Source organism: Daucus carota, chromosome 2 (assembly GCF_001625215.2).
Source record: "Daucus carota subsp. sativus chromosome 2, DH1 v3.0, whole genome shotgun sequence".
In the NCBI taxonomy this organism is placed as follows: Eukaryota; Viridiplantae; Streptophyta; class Magnoliopsida; order Apiales; family Apiaceae; genus Daucus; species Daucus carota.
Window position 1 is genome coordinate 56,899,979 of NC_030382.2, and position 16,023 is coordinate 56,916,001.

Here is a 16,023-nt window from a genome sequence, read left to right on the forward strand (position 1 = left end):
GTAAAGGTAACGCATCTACTATTTTGGACCAAAAGAAAATTAAATTGGAGATTATTAATCTACAGGCCCAATTCATAGTGTTGCGTCGGCCCAAATATTAGTCCAGATTTGAGATATCTTGGGATGGGTAGGAGGAACTGGCCCAAATTCCTTCTGTATTGTACAGAGCCCAATAAACAGACGCAGAAACATAAGCTTATCAGAGTTGATATAAAGAATATCTTTTTGTTCGTGAGTTTCTTCAATAATTATCTCTGTATATTAATAAGAAGCATTATTCTTGTCGTTTATTCAAATTAATTAATCGCAGTTGGTACATGATACATCCACATTCTTGGACTTAATATTACTGGTGGTTGCAGTGGATGAGCTTATTTAAGAAGCCTTGTGTACAAGTTTTAAGGTTGAACCTTATGGAACGCACGACTCATTGAGTCATTTCTAATTTTTGGTATTAATTAAATGGTTTAGCATAAACATATTCAATTAATAAAGCTAATTATTAGTATTAGTATTTTTGTTATATAAATGTAATAATTGTCGAGATTGCGTGATTCTGACTATCCAACTGGTCAAATGTGCGACCGATTCCGCTACATCAAACTGGAAATACATCATCCGGTTCAAGGTCAAAGGGAAATCGGAGAAAAGAAATGACATCCTCATCCAAGTACTACTACTCCCTGCTAGCATCGATATAAATTATAATCATATAAGATACGCCAGTCTCTTAGATTTTTACTAAATAAATCTTAAGGGCCGTTTGGCTGAACTTAAAATAAATTCTTACTTAAAGCAAAAAAGTGAAATAGAAATGAGAAGCAAATTAACACTTATAAGTGATTAAAGTGTTTGGAAAATAAGTATAAGTCGTGAAACAAAAGCTAGCCTTACCAACTTTTTATAAGTGCTTCTTGATTTTTTACACAAGTGGTATAAATAAGTGTTTCTAATTTATAAATCCAGCTTAAAAGCCCAGCCAAACACACCCTAATATTAGAAGACAAATCTTGATATTATCACTGAAATTTGAATAGGAAAGAAAAGAACAAAGTTTCTCAATCTCCAAATATTACGAAATTGGGATGAAATTTTCTAAACTAATATCTTAAGAATTTTTTTCTCTCCCTATTCTTCCAAAAAAATTGTTTCGCTAGTAGATGTGACGAAAATAAAATTTTCATCTTTATTTTCTTTGCGGAAGAAGAGTTTCTTACACGTAGTACATCGAATTGCAAAAGAAAAAGGTAAACTAAATTGCATCTATTTGCACTTCACAAAATTATCTTAAAACTAGAATAAAACAAATCAATTTCAAAAAGAAGAATATAAACATAGTGGCACCGAAATAGAAAAAGAGAGTTTGGTTAGATAAAAGTAGGCACCAACTTACACACCAATAATATGCAAGACTACGTGTAAAAAGAATAAACTTTTTCCCCATTACCTCATAATAATTCATTAAAAAATTAAGATCACTCGACATTACTGTAATATTAAAACGGTTTGTCTAGTGTGTGCCCATGGACACATGCTAAGCGCGGAAATATTTGTATTTGGAAGATTTTGATTGGTGTTGTTGGTGTATTTGCAGGGGGTCCACCATTATCAAGAGAGAGGAACCAATCAAAATGATCTAAGCATAAAATTTTTCGCGCTTAGCATGTGCCCATGGGCACACCATAGAAAAACCGATATTAAAATGCTATTCTTTCTCTGGGCCAAATTATCTATGTAATTTAATAATCTGTAAAACTAAAACAAAATATATAAAAAGAAAATAAAAAATTTGAAACTTGACAAATAATTCGAGTAGTAAAGGCGAGTAATCGATATATTGACAAGTAGTACTAATACTTTTCCAAGAAGCGAGTCTTTGTTTGTTTTGTCTCTCAACCTCACCATCCCCACAACTTCAATCTCAAGGTATGTATATACATATAATCATCTGTATCTATATTTTCATCTCTTTATTTATTTATGTTCGAGATTTATCTTTTGTTTTTTATTCATAGTTGATTGCTTGTTTGTGCTTGTTCATCAAGTTGGTACTATTTTTTCAGCTTTGAAAAGGTACCCGAGTGTTTAATTCAAGTGATTTGTGTGTTTCTGATCGATTTGTGCTAGGGTTTGTGATTTTCTGGTGTTGATTTTAGTTGGGTTAGTTTAATTTTAGCTTTAAAGTGACGTGGGTTGTGAAAGTTTGTGTTTTGGGGTTTGTGGGTTTAGTTGTTTTCGATTAGTTTAGAGTATTGAATTTAAGAATTTGCATTAGTTTTGTGATCTGGTGGATGGGTTTGTCTTGGATTTTGTTGCTAAGAATTGGGTTGGTTCCAGTTTTGTATGAAGATGATTAGTATGTTAAAGATTAGGGGTTTGCAAGTGAATGCTTACTGCTTAGTACTCGTTGTTTGTAGGAGTTGAGTGTAGAGGTATGTTTGTGTATGTCATAGCCTCCGTAGGCACTACTTCTGTCTGGGAGGTATTGGGTGTATTTGGTTTCGTTTTTTTGTTGTTATAGTTTATTGAAACTTGGGTGTTTTTTTCTCCGACTTCTTTTCTTGGGATTTTAATTAGTTTTAGGGGCCAGGATATTCTTCTTTTGTTTGTGCATATATGTTTTTTGATTGAACTCGAAAAATCCATATGTTTAGACATGAGGCAGTGTTAAGCAATTTAGATATCCTGTAAAACTTTCATGTTATTTCTAATTGAATATTTTTGGGCAATTTGCTTTGATTTCTGGAATTTGAATCTACAAGTCCTATACTTGTGATTCTTATGAAACTATATAAGTTGATTTTTCGGTCTAAGAGCCTGAAAGGTATTGGAATTCTTCCCATAGATCACTTATTATAGTTATCTTAAAAAATGGAGTTTCATGAGTTGATTGTGAGCTGGAGTTCTGTGCTTGATGGTGCGTAGTGATAATTCATAAATCTACAAAGTAGGCTACTAATATCGTTTTTGGCACATGCGAGATACACATTATAAGCTCAATTTTCATTGAGATGGTATGAAATATGACCTGTTGAATAGCGAGTGTCCTCCAAAAATGTTGGTTATTTATGCATATTTTGGATGCCTTACAAATGTTACAGAGTCCTCTTTGATTATATGCGTCCATGCCTCATGGTTGTGGATAATAATGCTTTCTGCAATTTTGATAGCAGGTAGAAAATGAACCAGGTGCTGATAACCTTAGGTGAATAAATATAGAACAAGATGGGAGGTTGCTGCTGCTGTTGTTCAAGAGAAAGGGAACTGAACAGTTCACCTCCATTTTATCATGTCAGTAATAGATCTTCTCTGATCCTGTTGATTTTTTCGTTATGTTTTGATTAGAATATAGCCCTTGTCAAGATTTCTAAAATTTTGAAGTGACCTATATACTTAATATTAAGAGCACTTCCTGTGTTATATTATTGTTTCATTCTATGTATGAGTTGAGTTAGATAAGAATTTGATTTCTTGTTCAAAGCATTATGCAAAAAATTCCTGTGGCATCATTGAATTTTATCCATCTCCACACCATTGGTAACTTCTGCAACAAGTTTTTTTGTCTAATTGCTTTCTTGTTGGATATATACAATTCACTGCAGTATCCAAGAGTGTCAGAGGAGCATCAGCCTTTGTCCTCCCATACTGGCACATCCACTGTGCTCTCTACGGGGTTCTTAGTTGATCCAAACCTTGAAACTTCAATTCCAGACACTTACAGGCCACCACCGGCACCTATACCATATGATGCAAATTTAGGACGGCCCCATACTGCATCAGCCAATCAGTCTGTTGAAGAAAGTAACAACGGGATCAGTCATGAATCAACACCTAATATCTCAAATAAAAGTGATATTAAAGTACAGTCTGACACCGTTCTCGACTCGTCAAAAGAAGGGGAAGATGAACTTCAAAAATCTGGTGAACTCAAGAAGTCTAATGAACCTTTGGTGCTGGAGGAGGAGGAATGTTGTCCTACTTGTCTTGAAGGTAATGGAAAATGGCATGACACCAATAGCATATTTGAGCTCGTATAATTTTATGGATACTATATCGATGTTTATTGTGTTTGGACCAATACTGTAAACCTTATTAATACTCTGCCTTCATTTCAGAGTATGATGCAGAAAATCCAAAAATCATCACAAAATGCGAGCATCATTTTCACCTTGCATGTATTCTTGAATGGTTGGAAAGAAGTGACACATGCCCCGTGTGTGATCAGGTTTACATTTCTATTATAAATAACTAGAACATGCTTGTTGACCTGATATTATCGCTAGTCAGAATGATACCAATTACCAATATCAGCTCCTGCTTGCTTCTAATGCAGGAAATGATTTTCGATGCCACCACTGATGCATAGCTTAATTGGGCTTACCAGATTGGATATTAATCATTAAAAGTGGAGGTACTAGAATTGAAGATATTGGAAGATTGGGGTTTAGTTCTGTTTCTCTAGCAGTCTTCTGTACACTTTAGTGCTTGCAGCTTTATTCTGTAGTTAGGTAATTTTGTTTATAAATACTTTTCCTTGTCTATTGCAAGTGTCTTCCCAGGCGCTGTGCATTTATATTCGAGAAAACAGGAAAAGAAAAGACGACACACAAGGAAGCAAATGGATAGTCACAGATACTTTTAGGGACCAATTTTTCGTTTTTTTTCCTCTTTACATCCTTTGATGATGTTAGGATCAATAGCAGCTCAGAAGCGAGGCAAGTGATACTTAACGGTGTCTGTGTTGTGTTCATGATGTTTCCTTGAGAAGTTTGCTATATGGTTGCTTCTGTATATATTTTGTGTTTGTTGGAGGATACCGCTCAGATAATTAAGAAAATGCTGGTAGGCAGGCATATTATGTAACAGTGATTAATGTGAATATATACTGTAGTCATTGGGTCCTTGGTTATTGATCTTGTGTGTGAACTATATGTGGGTCATAACTAGGATGTTTTTTTATACTAATATTTGTTATTAAAATTTACAACTGATGTTTTGTCTTAAATTTTGTGAACTTGCGAATTGAAAAAATTAATATGATGTAAGACTTGTAATTTTTGGTGATGTAGAATTTTTAAAGCATGAATGACACATTGCTAATTTTTTTTATTTATTATTTTTTTTGTCAGGGACACATTGCTAATTAAATAAATAAAATTACTCAAATTTTGAAATAACTGTCATGATTCCCTATATGGTTAGAACTGAGATCCAGTCTAGCTGATATGATTCTCTGCATGTTTGTCGAGATCCAGTATAAGCGTTATAATTCTATGTATTTTTAAAGTTGAGATGTATTTGCAAACCCGGATATCCTAAAGGACCTAAACCCAGATAAAAGAAAATTTGTCCACACAAACAATCTGTACGTGCTCGATCACGGGCCTCACGGCCCAGCGCGGCCCAACACTTCTAACGGTCTAAAACTTGCAACAGTTCGTGGAGGATGTTCTATATGTCCAACCAACAGTTTCCAGACCTTTATCGACTCGCACTTTCAAGAAACTCCTCATATTACAGATCCATAAATCTGCAAAAACACGTTTTTCGGACACAAATTTAGCATTAAAATTTTAATTCAGAAAATTAAATGTTTTTGGTAGTTCGGTTGGCATCAACATAGTTGTGGACATAACTGATAATTCAGTTGCTATTTAAGTAAACAAATTATCATCCAAATACCCATGTAGCAAGTGCTTTTATAATTTCAAAAACAAAGTGACCTGATGCAATTCTCGTAAATGTCAAGTTCAACATAAAATACAAGAGGCTTCCGTACCTTGTGGTATCCATGAGTTCAGACGAGGGTAACACGAGCAACTAGTTGGCAAGTATACTTCGTAGCTCAAACTACCGTTACCTTTGGGATGTCTTAAAGCCAACTCTCCACAACCCACCCAGGCATACTCCTACCTAAACATTGAAAACTATTGCATATGCTGATACAGTAACGCACGAAGACAGATGTATATAGCTAGAATTTAAGTATCTCCCAGTCGGTAACAATACCATCACAATGAACAGATAGCTTGGTTGTAAGCTTATGCTTCAAGCCTTCAGTATCTGCCAGGCATGAAGCATTAGATTTATTTTTAAAGATGAACATACCTTTTGGAGGACTTGGAACCTAAATAGAGCAATAAAAAAGTCTGGAATGGGTCATAACCTGATTCACCTTGTCGTAAGCGACTACCCGGGTCCTGGAAGCTTATATGTGGAGTTCCTTACTTGCAACAACAGTAAATGCTGAGAGTTGGATTCAACCTGAGTTCGTCAAAACATCCTATGAGTTAATAATCATATTTAAGAAAACAAAGCTCTATCTATTATCCCGAGATTTTTCATCCCCTGCAATTCTACAAATTTACATGACAGATATATTATTTTGTCACTTTGGTAAAAGATACTACGTCTAAGAAGCTACTATTAAATGCTTGATTGGTTCTAAATCCTCATGGGCATCATATACTTGTATTCTTACAAGCACAAAAATGAAGGTCCCACCTGGAGTGCAGCTGAGACTTGCAGTATGCTGCTACTATTAAATTCTCACCATTAAATAACACAAAGCTGAAATCATAAACATTAGTTTCATCCATCCCACATATTATATGGAATATTTATTGTTAGTTCACATACATGACTCTACTTGTAAAGACGAAGAAAGGATTAATAATCATACCTTGTACCTAAGGCGCCGCTCCTAAGACCTTAAGGTTCGTATGTGAAGAATGGTATAAAAAGTGATATATAAGATCAAAGGTGGAGGAAGATTGGAAAAAAAAGGGCATTTTCCAAATATACCCAAGTTGCAAAACTATGGTGCAACCATGTACGCAACTTCGTTTGCAATTCTTGCAACCTCAAAAGCAACCGCTTTCAACCAGTGTTGTAACCTCATACCGTATCATTGAAAATAAGTTCAAAAACATGGGTATTTTTGTAAATTTCAAAAAAATAAATGATTTCTTATTTTTTATGAGGACTGTAAAATAAAGGAAAAGGATGGAGAATTTATTCTCAAATTGGTGTGGTGTGGTTGAGCTCTAGTTTAAATTGATAGGACCAGAATTGACCAAAATGTTGCTCGAAAACCCATTCAAGAATAAAAGGTAGATTCTAAGATCCAAAAATATAGATCACAACAAGTCTATAGTTTAAGGCCACGCCCTAAATATACACCATATCAAAGTGAACTTTGAACATTTACCACTTGCTGCAATTTCTCCATATTAAACAGGTTCTCTTCCTGGTCAAGGCTGCCTTTATCCCCAAAATTGATCTTCCCATTTCTGTATCATCGAAAACACATGGAGAAAGAATTTGCAGTGTAACCTTCATTACACAAAATGCTTGGAACTCATATTTTTCCTAAACCCAGACCAAATAAACCATCAGGAGCTGCAACGTCAAGAAATAAACTGGTTAGCACCTGTCCACAGCTACACAATCAGATTTGAACACTTCTATCAAAATTCAAAAGTAATCAAGATGCAAGTGAAAGTGACAGTTCATGCAGACTTAGATTCTGTTGTGAAAAAAAGGTAGAGAAACAGTTACACTCAGTTGGCTACTCACCCAAATCTTATGTACGTCTCAATGATTTCTTGTTTTCCATCTTTAGTTTAAAGTGCAGAAAATCCTCCGAATGAATCCCTGAGGTAGAAGTTTTAGATCAGATATAGGAATGTTGGGTGTTCTTCTGTCGTGCGACCCGGCTGAGTACACGCAAAGTATGAAAGTGTTCATTTGATACACAAAATAAAGAAGTACGAAAGTTATAAAAATATAAATAAGCTGAAAGATAAATTGGAAGTGCTTAACACCACCACCAATTTGCTTCTATAATCTCTTGCAAAGCAGTCTTTTGTGCAATGGTAAAAGTAGCATGTAAACTGTTTCTTAGTTATGTGAGATCGCAATCACTGTTAAACTGATAAATGGAAGAACTAACCCCCCCCAACCCCCCAACTCACAATTGCATAAGAATTTTGTAGGCCATAAAATTGGGATACTTTTTGGAAATTAATTGAAGCTGCATATATTATTTGTATACAGTTTTATTAAACATTTATATACTCCATTAAATTAAAACTCTCTCTCATCTTTACAATTTTAGAAGATCCAAACAAAGATGGAAATTATATGCATGTAGTCACTTTTTGCTTTAGACAAGTTATTGACTAATTTTCTATATATGTTAGTCTTCCCTCTTCATCAGATACCGAAAGGATTCTTGGAGCATGACAAATATTTATAAAGATAATAAAAGATGCAGCATATATTCTTACCTTTTTTTTTTATCTTCATATTGTGAAGGTAGAACACTTTTCATACCGGACATGCATAATATCCTAATCCCATTCCTGATAAAATAATAGAATACAGGTACATTCACTTGACCGACTATACATCAAGTGTTTTTGTTATACTCTCAGTTCTGTATAGAGCAGCAGAGCACAAGGTAACTTGTCTACCCCATATTCCACAAACAATTTCTTTTCCCAGAAAGACACTCCTGCAGTCCTGCCAACATATCAAAAATTACCGCATCAACTTGAGTTAGGAGCTCATTGCCTAAACATATATATACAAACACATAAATGTTGGCAAAAACTTACCTCTTAAAAAGTCTCCTCAATTAATGCTCCATATTGAGCAATAAACACGTAACTTAATATTAAAATCATAAGCATTTATCAAAATCCTTAATGCAACTGGGTGTACACATGCTAGCCCTTGAAGAAACTCTATCCTCCAGAATCCTTCATACAGATGAGCTCCTGTTAACATTGGAACTTGCTTCTGGACTTCAGAACCTTGACAGTGTTTTCCAATCCTAAAGAACAACTGAAGTTCAAAATTTTGACCAGAAAAGGATGTAAACCAAAACCAATAAGGTTGATTACACTGACTATTGCAAACAAGATACTAATGGCAGCACAAATAAAAAAAGAATAGAAAAACAAAAACAAAAAAGTCTTGCATAATTGTGACCAAAGAATGCAAAATCAAAGAGTAAGATCAGTGATAAGCGAACCATATACAGATGAGCTCCTGCTAACATTGGAACTTGCTTCTGGATTTCAGAACCTTGGCAACGTTTTCAAATCCTAAAGAACAACTGCAGTTCAAAATTTTGACCAGAAAAGGATGTGAAACCAAAATCAATAATGTTGATTACACCAACCATTGCAAAAAAGATACTAATGGCAGCACAAAATAAAAAACAAAAAACAAAAAACAAAACAAAGTCGTCTTGCATAATGGTGACCAAAGGACTGCAAAATCAAAGAGTAAGATCAATAATAGGCAAACCATATACTTCACCTAGTTTCACCAGATATTGGAGAAGCGCGATTACAGCTGCATCTTCTATTCTTCTGTAAAATTATCCTTGTAAGCACCTCCATAATTTCAGCAGATAATAAAAGATATTTGTGATTTCCAGACAACAGAATCAGTAAGAGAAATGGGGAGTTATACGCAAACTTATAACTCCTGAAATGAAATGTAGTAGTTTACAGCATATTAGGTATATCATGAGTCCATGACAACAATTTAGTTTTAAGAAGGCCGCTTCACTTGGTCTCCTTGCATCCCGTTAATACATCCAGGTAACACCATCACAAAAGTCATGTAAGTACAATGCAAATGAAACAAAATGAAGGAAACAATTGAATTTCAGGCAATACTAGAAATTGATATAGATTTAAACCAAAACAGATAGAACGTAGAAATATGGTTTCTCATTATAGTAAAAGAAAGTATAAATAAAAAACTGCTGAAATGTTATAGCACTATTATTCCCATGTGTTCGTATAAATCTAACTGAACTCTGCTTAGAAGAAATTTTAGAACCTATGATGAACTATGATTTTGAACATTAGCCAGGAGTCTGGTAGCTTTGCTCAGTGTTTCACGAGCAGACACTGTGTCTGGGTGATCCTCACCGCAGATTGAAGTTCTAACAAAAATTGCCTTCCTAATTAGATCATCCGCTATATCAAACTGCCGCCCTTTAAGCATTAGCTTAGCCCTAATTTCTAAAACAGTAGCTCTTGAAAGTGCAAGCTCCTGCCAAAGATAAGGATTTAACTGAGCATTTGTTTGAATAGGTCTCCAACATATGGTTTTATTTAACCACTTTTCAACTGGTATGACAAATGCTTGTTCTGCTGCTTCTAACGCATTTGTACATAGACGAAGGAGTTCTAGAGCAGCACTGCACCGTGAATATGTAACAAAAGTCTTGATGGCAAGCGGTAAAATCACTTCTTTAATAAGCAACACTAATTCTGACACCTTAAGTTCAACTACTATTGGATCAGTACCAAATCCTAGGAGTAAGAAAGAGGCCGCCCATATGTGATCTGCATTCTGGACTATAGAACCCCCGCTAATTACAGCTTGTACCATGGCTAGTGCAGATCCACTGACTCCTCTCTTTCTAGCATAAAGCTTGGTAAGATGGTTAAAGTGAATATAACCTTCCTTTGTACAACTTCTTCCAATATTAAATCTTATTAACAATGAAATGGCATCAGCTTCTGATTTTCTACCATAAGACGAGGTATAGCCACAAGTTACAGAATGTAAAACCTTTTTCCATAAACGGGTGCGATGGTGTTTTTCGGGCAACTTGTGAGCTGCTACAGATAAAAGAGAGCCAGGAATAGCTGACGGTGCAAACCAACCACTGGCAAAAACCATTCTGGTTGCTAGGCTTCTTTGTCCATCTGCATGGTCAAATATTGAGAAACAAACCTCAAAGAGTTGCAAGAGGAAGTTATTTCGTCGTAATGAACTACACTCTCTGCCGGTCCATGTTATTTCCCTTGAAGGCACTCGATTGATTGTGTCCAACAGCCTACTTGGATTTATTGGAAGTTCAGCCAGAATAGCTCCAACAATCGCGAGACCTAGAGTCAATCGTCCAAGTTTGTCCTCAATAACGCGGAGAGCATCGACTTCTTCAACTGGATAATCTTTTACACTTCCCTGCATCAAAGACATTGCCTCAACTCCTGACAGGTAAGAAAGCCTTAAAGGCTCCAGGTTCATCACATGTGAGAGACGTGTGGATATAATAACATGGGTCTCTCCACCGAAGCGGGGAAGTACATCCATAACTAGTTTGTGATCCCACCAGTCCTTTTCGCTCTCCAAATTATCAATCACTACCAGAAAAGGGATATTTCGCATTAGCTCCTTCCTTACCCTAGCTATTGCAGCCTCTTCCTGCTCTTCGAAACTTTTTATCCTACTTTTCTCCAAGCCATTTTCAACCCCAATGTCAACTTCTAAATATGACCATAAATTCAAATAGTTTTGACGAATGTATCTGCTTTGTCCTCCGATCCATAAAACCATCTTGTACCTCTGCTGGAATCTGTACGCAAACTCAAGAAGCAATTCTGTCTTTCCAATTCCGGATTCCCCAGACACACAGGCAATTCCCTTGCCATACACAACTTTCATTGACCTCTTTCTCCTCCCATTCTTCCTAGTATTTTTTGATTTTCTTGCTTGGTGATGCGTATTAGGAACTTCTTCATATTGCATCTCTATATCTTTTTCAGACTCCTTCCAGACAACTGGTTCTTTTCCCTTCCTCTTGCTACTCTCAGGTTGCCGCTCCTTCCTAGTTTTGTCAATTGAACTATTACTGCCCCAACCTATGGTCAAATTTTTTCGCCTTGGTCGGGCCTTGAACTCAAAGTAATCTTTCTCTGCATCGCCACTAACATCACCAAAGAGCATGAATTCCAGCTCAGATAGTTCTTTCTTCCTACCAACAAAATTTTCATTTCGAGGGAAAGGAAACTCTTCTTTTTCTACTTTTTCTCTCCACTTGCTTAGTCTGTCAACGACACTTCTCCTTCCCAATCTCAATGCCAAGAGAGTGACTGCCCTCAGTATGCAATCCCTCCACTTGCCATCATGAGCCTCAAGTTTCCAATCATCAACACGAGACAACGCATTCACAGCTTCTTTCCATTCCTTTTCCAAACCACCATAGAGAAGCCAGAGTTCTCCTCCATGCAACTCCCACATTTCCCCTCTTTTCTCAATTATATCCCTAACAAGACAATCATCAGGGCCCAAATCAAAATACACTGGAACCAAGTTCTTTTTATAACAAAAGAAGCGTAGCTCTTCAATAGTATACGGATTCCTGAATGATTTTCTGGTCAGGATTACAACTCCAAATGTGCAAGCATCCATTGCCCTCTCAACAAGATTATGTTTTCGAGAATTTCGGCAACGAGCTCTATCTGCTACAAAGCAACTCAGCCCTTGAACTTCCAGTTCAGCACGGAGCCAATTTGTAAATCTTAGCATCAAAGGCTTACGGCCATGGAAACCTATGTACACATCACAGCTCCTCAGTCGGCTAGAGGCGAATGAAGTTGAAGTTGGGGTGAAAGAGGTCGGTTGGCTTCTCCCAATCCTTCTGTCTTTTTCTTTGTGCCTAGAATATGGATCATTATTATGCTCAACACCAATTGAGAGATTATTATTGGAAATCCCGGTCGAGGAAGAAATGGGATCAATCTTCTGTAAGTCACTTGATGCACAGGTTGCAGGAACTGAAGAAACTGCTGAAAAGGAAAAACACAGTTATTAGATATCGGAAATATAGAGATCAAAGTAAAAATTGGAAGAACTATATGAGTTAGTACCATCACATGGAATGTCGTAGTGTGTAGATTGACACGATGGTGACCTTGGAGAGAAGAACGGTGACTGATTTGCAGAATAGAATGCTGAGGAGGAAGATGACAAATTCCTCAGTGTCATGCTGGGTAAGGACTCGAATCTTGAACTCTCTTCCCGGATATCCATAATTCTTGATCATTTACTCCAATTAGAGCTCGGTCATGCATTCAGGGTAAGGCGATCTTGTCTGGAGTATGGAGAAAATTGGAAGACTATCAGCTACATTAATCTTATTCTTAACATAAACACATTTTAAGAAATCAGCTCAATATCTTGTGTTCCACATTCTTAAAACATATTAACACAAAATCATATTAAGAAAATATCTACCTAATATACTTCATATTTAGCAGAGGAAGAAGCTATAAACGTAGAAACTATGGCAATTTAGATCTAAAACACCCCTTCAAAAACACAAAGACATATCTAATGTACATAAAAGGTAAATAAATAATAAAGATACAAATAACTCTAAACCTAGAGACAGCATCTTCTTAAATTAGAAACTTACAGATCTGAAACTTACTTCATGTGAAGCCATGTACATCAATCTCCAAAGATTCAAATATTCAAACTCACACCCCACTTAAAATTATTACCAAGTCCAAGAATGTCAACAATCAGATGACCCAAATTACTACAATCAAAAAAGTAGAACTACAAAAACACAGATTTAAATACAAAAATTAAATGATGTCACCCACATTAACACAGAGGGAACAGGTTGACAATAAGAAACAACAGTGTTATTGGGGGTACCATTAAGAGATTGGATTTTTCGAGTACCCATTATTCAAATAAGAGACAAAATAGCAAGATTTGACAAAAAAAATTAAATTTAAAAAAAGTTTACAAAAAAGGGATATTTTCAGACAAGGACATACACATGTAATAATCAAGAAAATCAAGACACAAGGGGTTTGAGTTGGAGACCTTCATGAAGCAGTTGTAATGAATAGACACAACAAAGTTTGAAACTTTATCTCCTTTGCAATAACTATGTTTTATACTAGGTGGTGTGGCTGGGGGGTTTAATAATAATGTGTGGAAAGATTGGGGGATGACAAGGAAAGGAAAGCACCGTTAGAGTCGGGAATGGGGGATTAAATGGGGCCCAGATATTACAGAAAGGACGGATCTGACGAGGATACTGTCTTTGTGAAAACTGGTTAGTTTAGAGTGTTTCCATTTTCATCTCTTTGAAATTTTAGGAATCAAGTCAGTTGTCTTCCAGGGTCTCCTCGTTCATACTTTGCCGTGCCTGTAGTAAAAAAACTCCAGATGTGAGATGACGAGGAAAATATGTTGGTTTGGAAATAAAATTATACTGTTTGTTTAAGGTCCGAAGATGAACCCATATTAATTATCAAATTTTATATGTTTTGTTTTTTTACACAAAATAAAAACATCAATTTAAAAGGGTGTTAAACACAAATGCAAAATGATAAAATATTATAGCATTTGTGTTAAATATAGAATCAAGTATAAGCAAAGTTTAAAATAGAATATATTGCACTTTGTAACCCCAGACTTTGGCTCATTAGTAAATCAAATCACTTGAAACGTGACAGTTTGTAACCCTAAGTTTTATTTAGCTTTCAGTATGTAACCCTGACCCACACATCCGTTAAAAACAGCCGTTAACTTTGTTTGTTTGAGAGGTAACAGTGTGTATATTAGTTTTTAACAGCTAATTTATCCCCTGTGACCCCTCAAAATTTATGAATTATATTTTGAAATTATTTTTGAACAAACGCAATGATGTAAAAAAAATACAATAATTTTTAATTTAGGTGTTTATTTTAATATTTTAAAATAAGTTACATCGTTTATGTAAAAATAAATAAATTTTTAGATTCTAAATCTAAATACATATGTTAAAAATTATTTTAAATTGTTTTACATCGTTGTGTGTGTTCAGAATTAATTTCAAAATATAATACATAAATTTTGAGGGGTCACATGGGGTAAAGTAATTGTTAGAAACTAATATACACACTATTATCTCTCAAACAGTTAAACTTAACGGCTGTTTTTAACAGATGTGTGGGTCATGGTTACAAATCGAAAGCTAAATGAAATTTAGAGTTACAAACTGTCACGTTTCAAAGTGCATGTGGGGTCTGATTTGCTAATGAGCCAAAATGTGGAGTTATAAAATGCAATATACTCTTTAAAATACTATTGACATATATAATAGTGCATCTAGTATTATTCATTATTATTGGATTACAAATTTTGTCATAATATCAAAATGCACTTTTTCATTTCGTAATATCAATAGTACTGTATGTATTTGAGCACACAATCAACTTGCTCTAGAAATAAACATAATGATTATGCTAAAATAAATGAAATTACTGTAATTTAACAGAAAAAGATGTTTTTGGTGTTAAAATAATAATCTATTGGTTTCATATTTTGTTTCAAATTTAACTTATTCTTCGAACAAACCACCCCACTAGTAAATACAAATTTGTTTTTCTAACCTAATTTTATAAGAAGCACATCACTGTTTCTAGTTTCTACTTCCCGCGAGGTGGTCATTATAATTTCATATCCTTTTGCTCTATGTATAAAATAAATTATAATATTATTATATTTTAAACAAGATATTTAATCTTGAAATATTTATTTTAAATTTATTTTAAATATCGGGGTATGATATACCAGAAGATCTTGTAACCAATGGATTTGAATACACTTGGACAAGTAAAAATGTAAAATAGTATTAGGGTCAACTTCATAGTTTTAGGACGATATAAATGATAAATGTATGTCATGTTCGATATTTTTTTTACTAGACAACTGAAACAGTTATTTATGTGTTCAATATTTTCTCGAGTTCAAACGATTATAAACTGCAGGTTGGATGAATTTTCCCCATCATACACATATGAGCTACTAGGAGTCTAGGACGGTGCAAACACTGGACCGTTTGATTTCTTTAATAAAAAAATCATTTCTCTCTCTTATTGTAACTTATTTTCTCTCTCTTCCTTCCATCTTTTATCAATCTCTTTCCAAATTTATTATTATAATAATAATAAGGAATGAATTATAAGGATCATTGTTGGAGTTGAAATACAAAATCTTGTCCTAAATCACTAGGATTCAATATTTTATAATATTTATAAGGAAGACACTAAGACACTGCTGGAAATGCTCTAAGTTTAAACTTCATTAGTTATTTATCCAATTAATACAATTCTATTCCATTTTTGATAAAATAAGCAAAATCATATAACTTATCTTTAAGATCTTTTTCGTGAATAAAAATTTAATAATTAAATTTTATTT

General features: G+C 34.7%; 2 protein-coding genes across 17 annotated transcripts; one reads left to right on the top strand and one right to left on the bottom strand.

Moving 5' to 3' along the window:
• Window positions 1–1,776: 1,776 nt before the first annotated feature.
• Window positions 1,777–4,913, top strand: LOC108205706 (probable E3 ubiquitin-protein ligase RHB1A). Of its 4 annotated transcripts, XM_017375735.2 has the most exons (6): window positions 1,777–1,926; window positions 3,174–3,291; window positions 3,603–3,990; window positions 4,116–4,225; window positions 4,334–4,411; window positions 4,560–4,913. In XM_017375735.2, exons 2-5 carry the CDS (start codon window positions 3,226–3,228, stop codon window positions 4,364–4,366), a joined length of 597 nt encoding a protein of 198 aa, XP_017231224.1. In that variant the 5' UTR covers window positions 1,777–1,926; window positions 3,174–3,225; the 3' UTR covers window positions 4,367–4,411; window positions 4,560–4,913. The 4 variants fall into 4 exon arrangements, with proteins under 4 accessions (XP_017231224.1, XP_017231221.1, XP_017231222.1 ...); XM_017375732.2 differs by having other exon boundaries at window positions 1,778–1,926; window positions 4,334–4,913; XM_017375733.2 differs by having other exon boundaries at window positions 1,785–1,926; window positions 3,171–3,291; window positions 4,334–4,913.
• LOC108209865 (uncharacterized) lies at window positions 3,600–13,990 on the bottom strand. Of its 13 annotated transcripts, none has more exons than XM_064088406.1 (10): window positions 13,657–13,990; window positions 12,687–12,910; window positions 9,041–12,605; window positions 8,622–8,839; window positions 8,292–8,526; window positions 7,579–7,656; window positions 7,211–7,401; window positions 6,167–6,264; window positions 5,780–6,063; window positions 3,600–5,530 (listed from the first exon to the last, which is right to left on the bottom strand). In XM_064088406.1, the coding sequence occupies exons 2-3, from the start codon at window positions 12,847–12,849 to the stop codon at window positions 9,862–9,864; spliced, it is 2,907 nt and encodes a 968-aa protein (XP_063944476.1). In that variant the 5' UTR covers window positions 12,850–12,910; window positions 13,657–13,990; the 3' UTR covers window positions 3,600–5,530; window positions 5,780–6,063; window positions 6,167–6,264; window positions 7,211–7,401; window positions 7,579–7,656; window positions 8,292–8,526; window positions 8,622–8,839; window positions 9,041–9,861. The 13 variants fall into 13 exon arrangements, with proteins under 13 accessions (XP_063944476.1, XP_063944478.1, XP_063944477.1 ...); XM_064088408.1 differs by having other exon boundaries at window positions 5,780–5,913; window positions 6,010–6,063; window positions 6,176–7,401; XM_064088407.1 differs by having other exon boundaries at window positions 5,780–5,913; window positions 6,010–6,063; window positions 6,167–7,401.
• Window positions 13,991–16,023: the final 2,033 nt, after the last annotated feature.

Bases quoted from the DNA above. Each gene is read 5' to 3' on its own strand.
- LOC108205706 (XM_017375735.2), top strand. From the start codon at position 3,226: ATGGGAGGTTGCTGCTGCTGTTGTTCAAGAGAAAGGGAACTGAACAGT. The intron at 3,292-3,602 runs GTCAGTAATAGA...AATTCACTGCAG, and splicing joins GTTCACCTCCATTTTATCAT to TATCCAAGAGTGTCAGAGGA. The intron at 3,991-4,115 runs GTAATGGAAAAT...CCTTCATTTCAG, and splicing joins TTGTCCTACTTGTCTTGAAG to AGTATGATGCAGAAAATCCA.
- LOC108209865 (XM_064088406.1), bottom strand. From the start codon at position 12,849: ATGGATATCCGGGAAGAGAGTTCAAGATTCGAGTCCTTACCCAGCATG. The intron at 12,606-12,686 runs GTACTAACTCAT...TTTCCTTTTCAG, and splicing joins CTACGACATTCCATGTGATG to CAGTTTCTTCAGTTCCTGCA.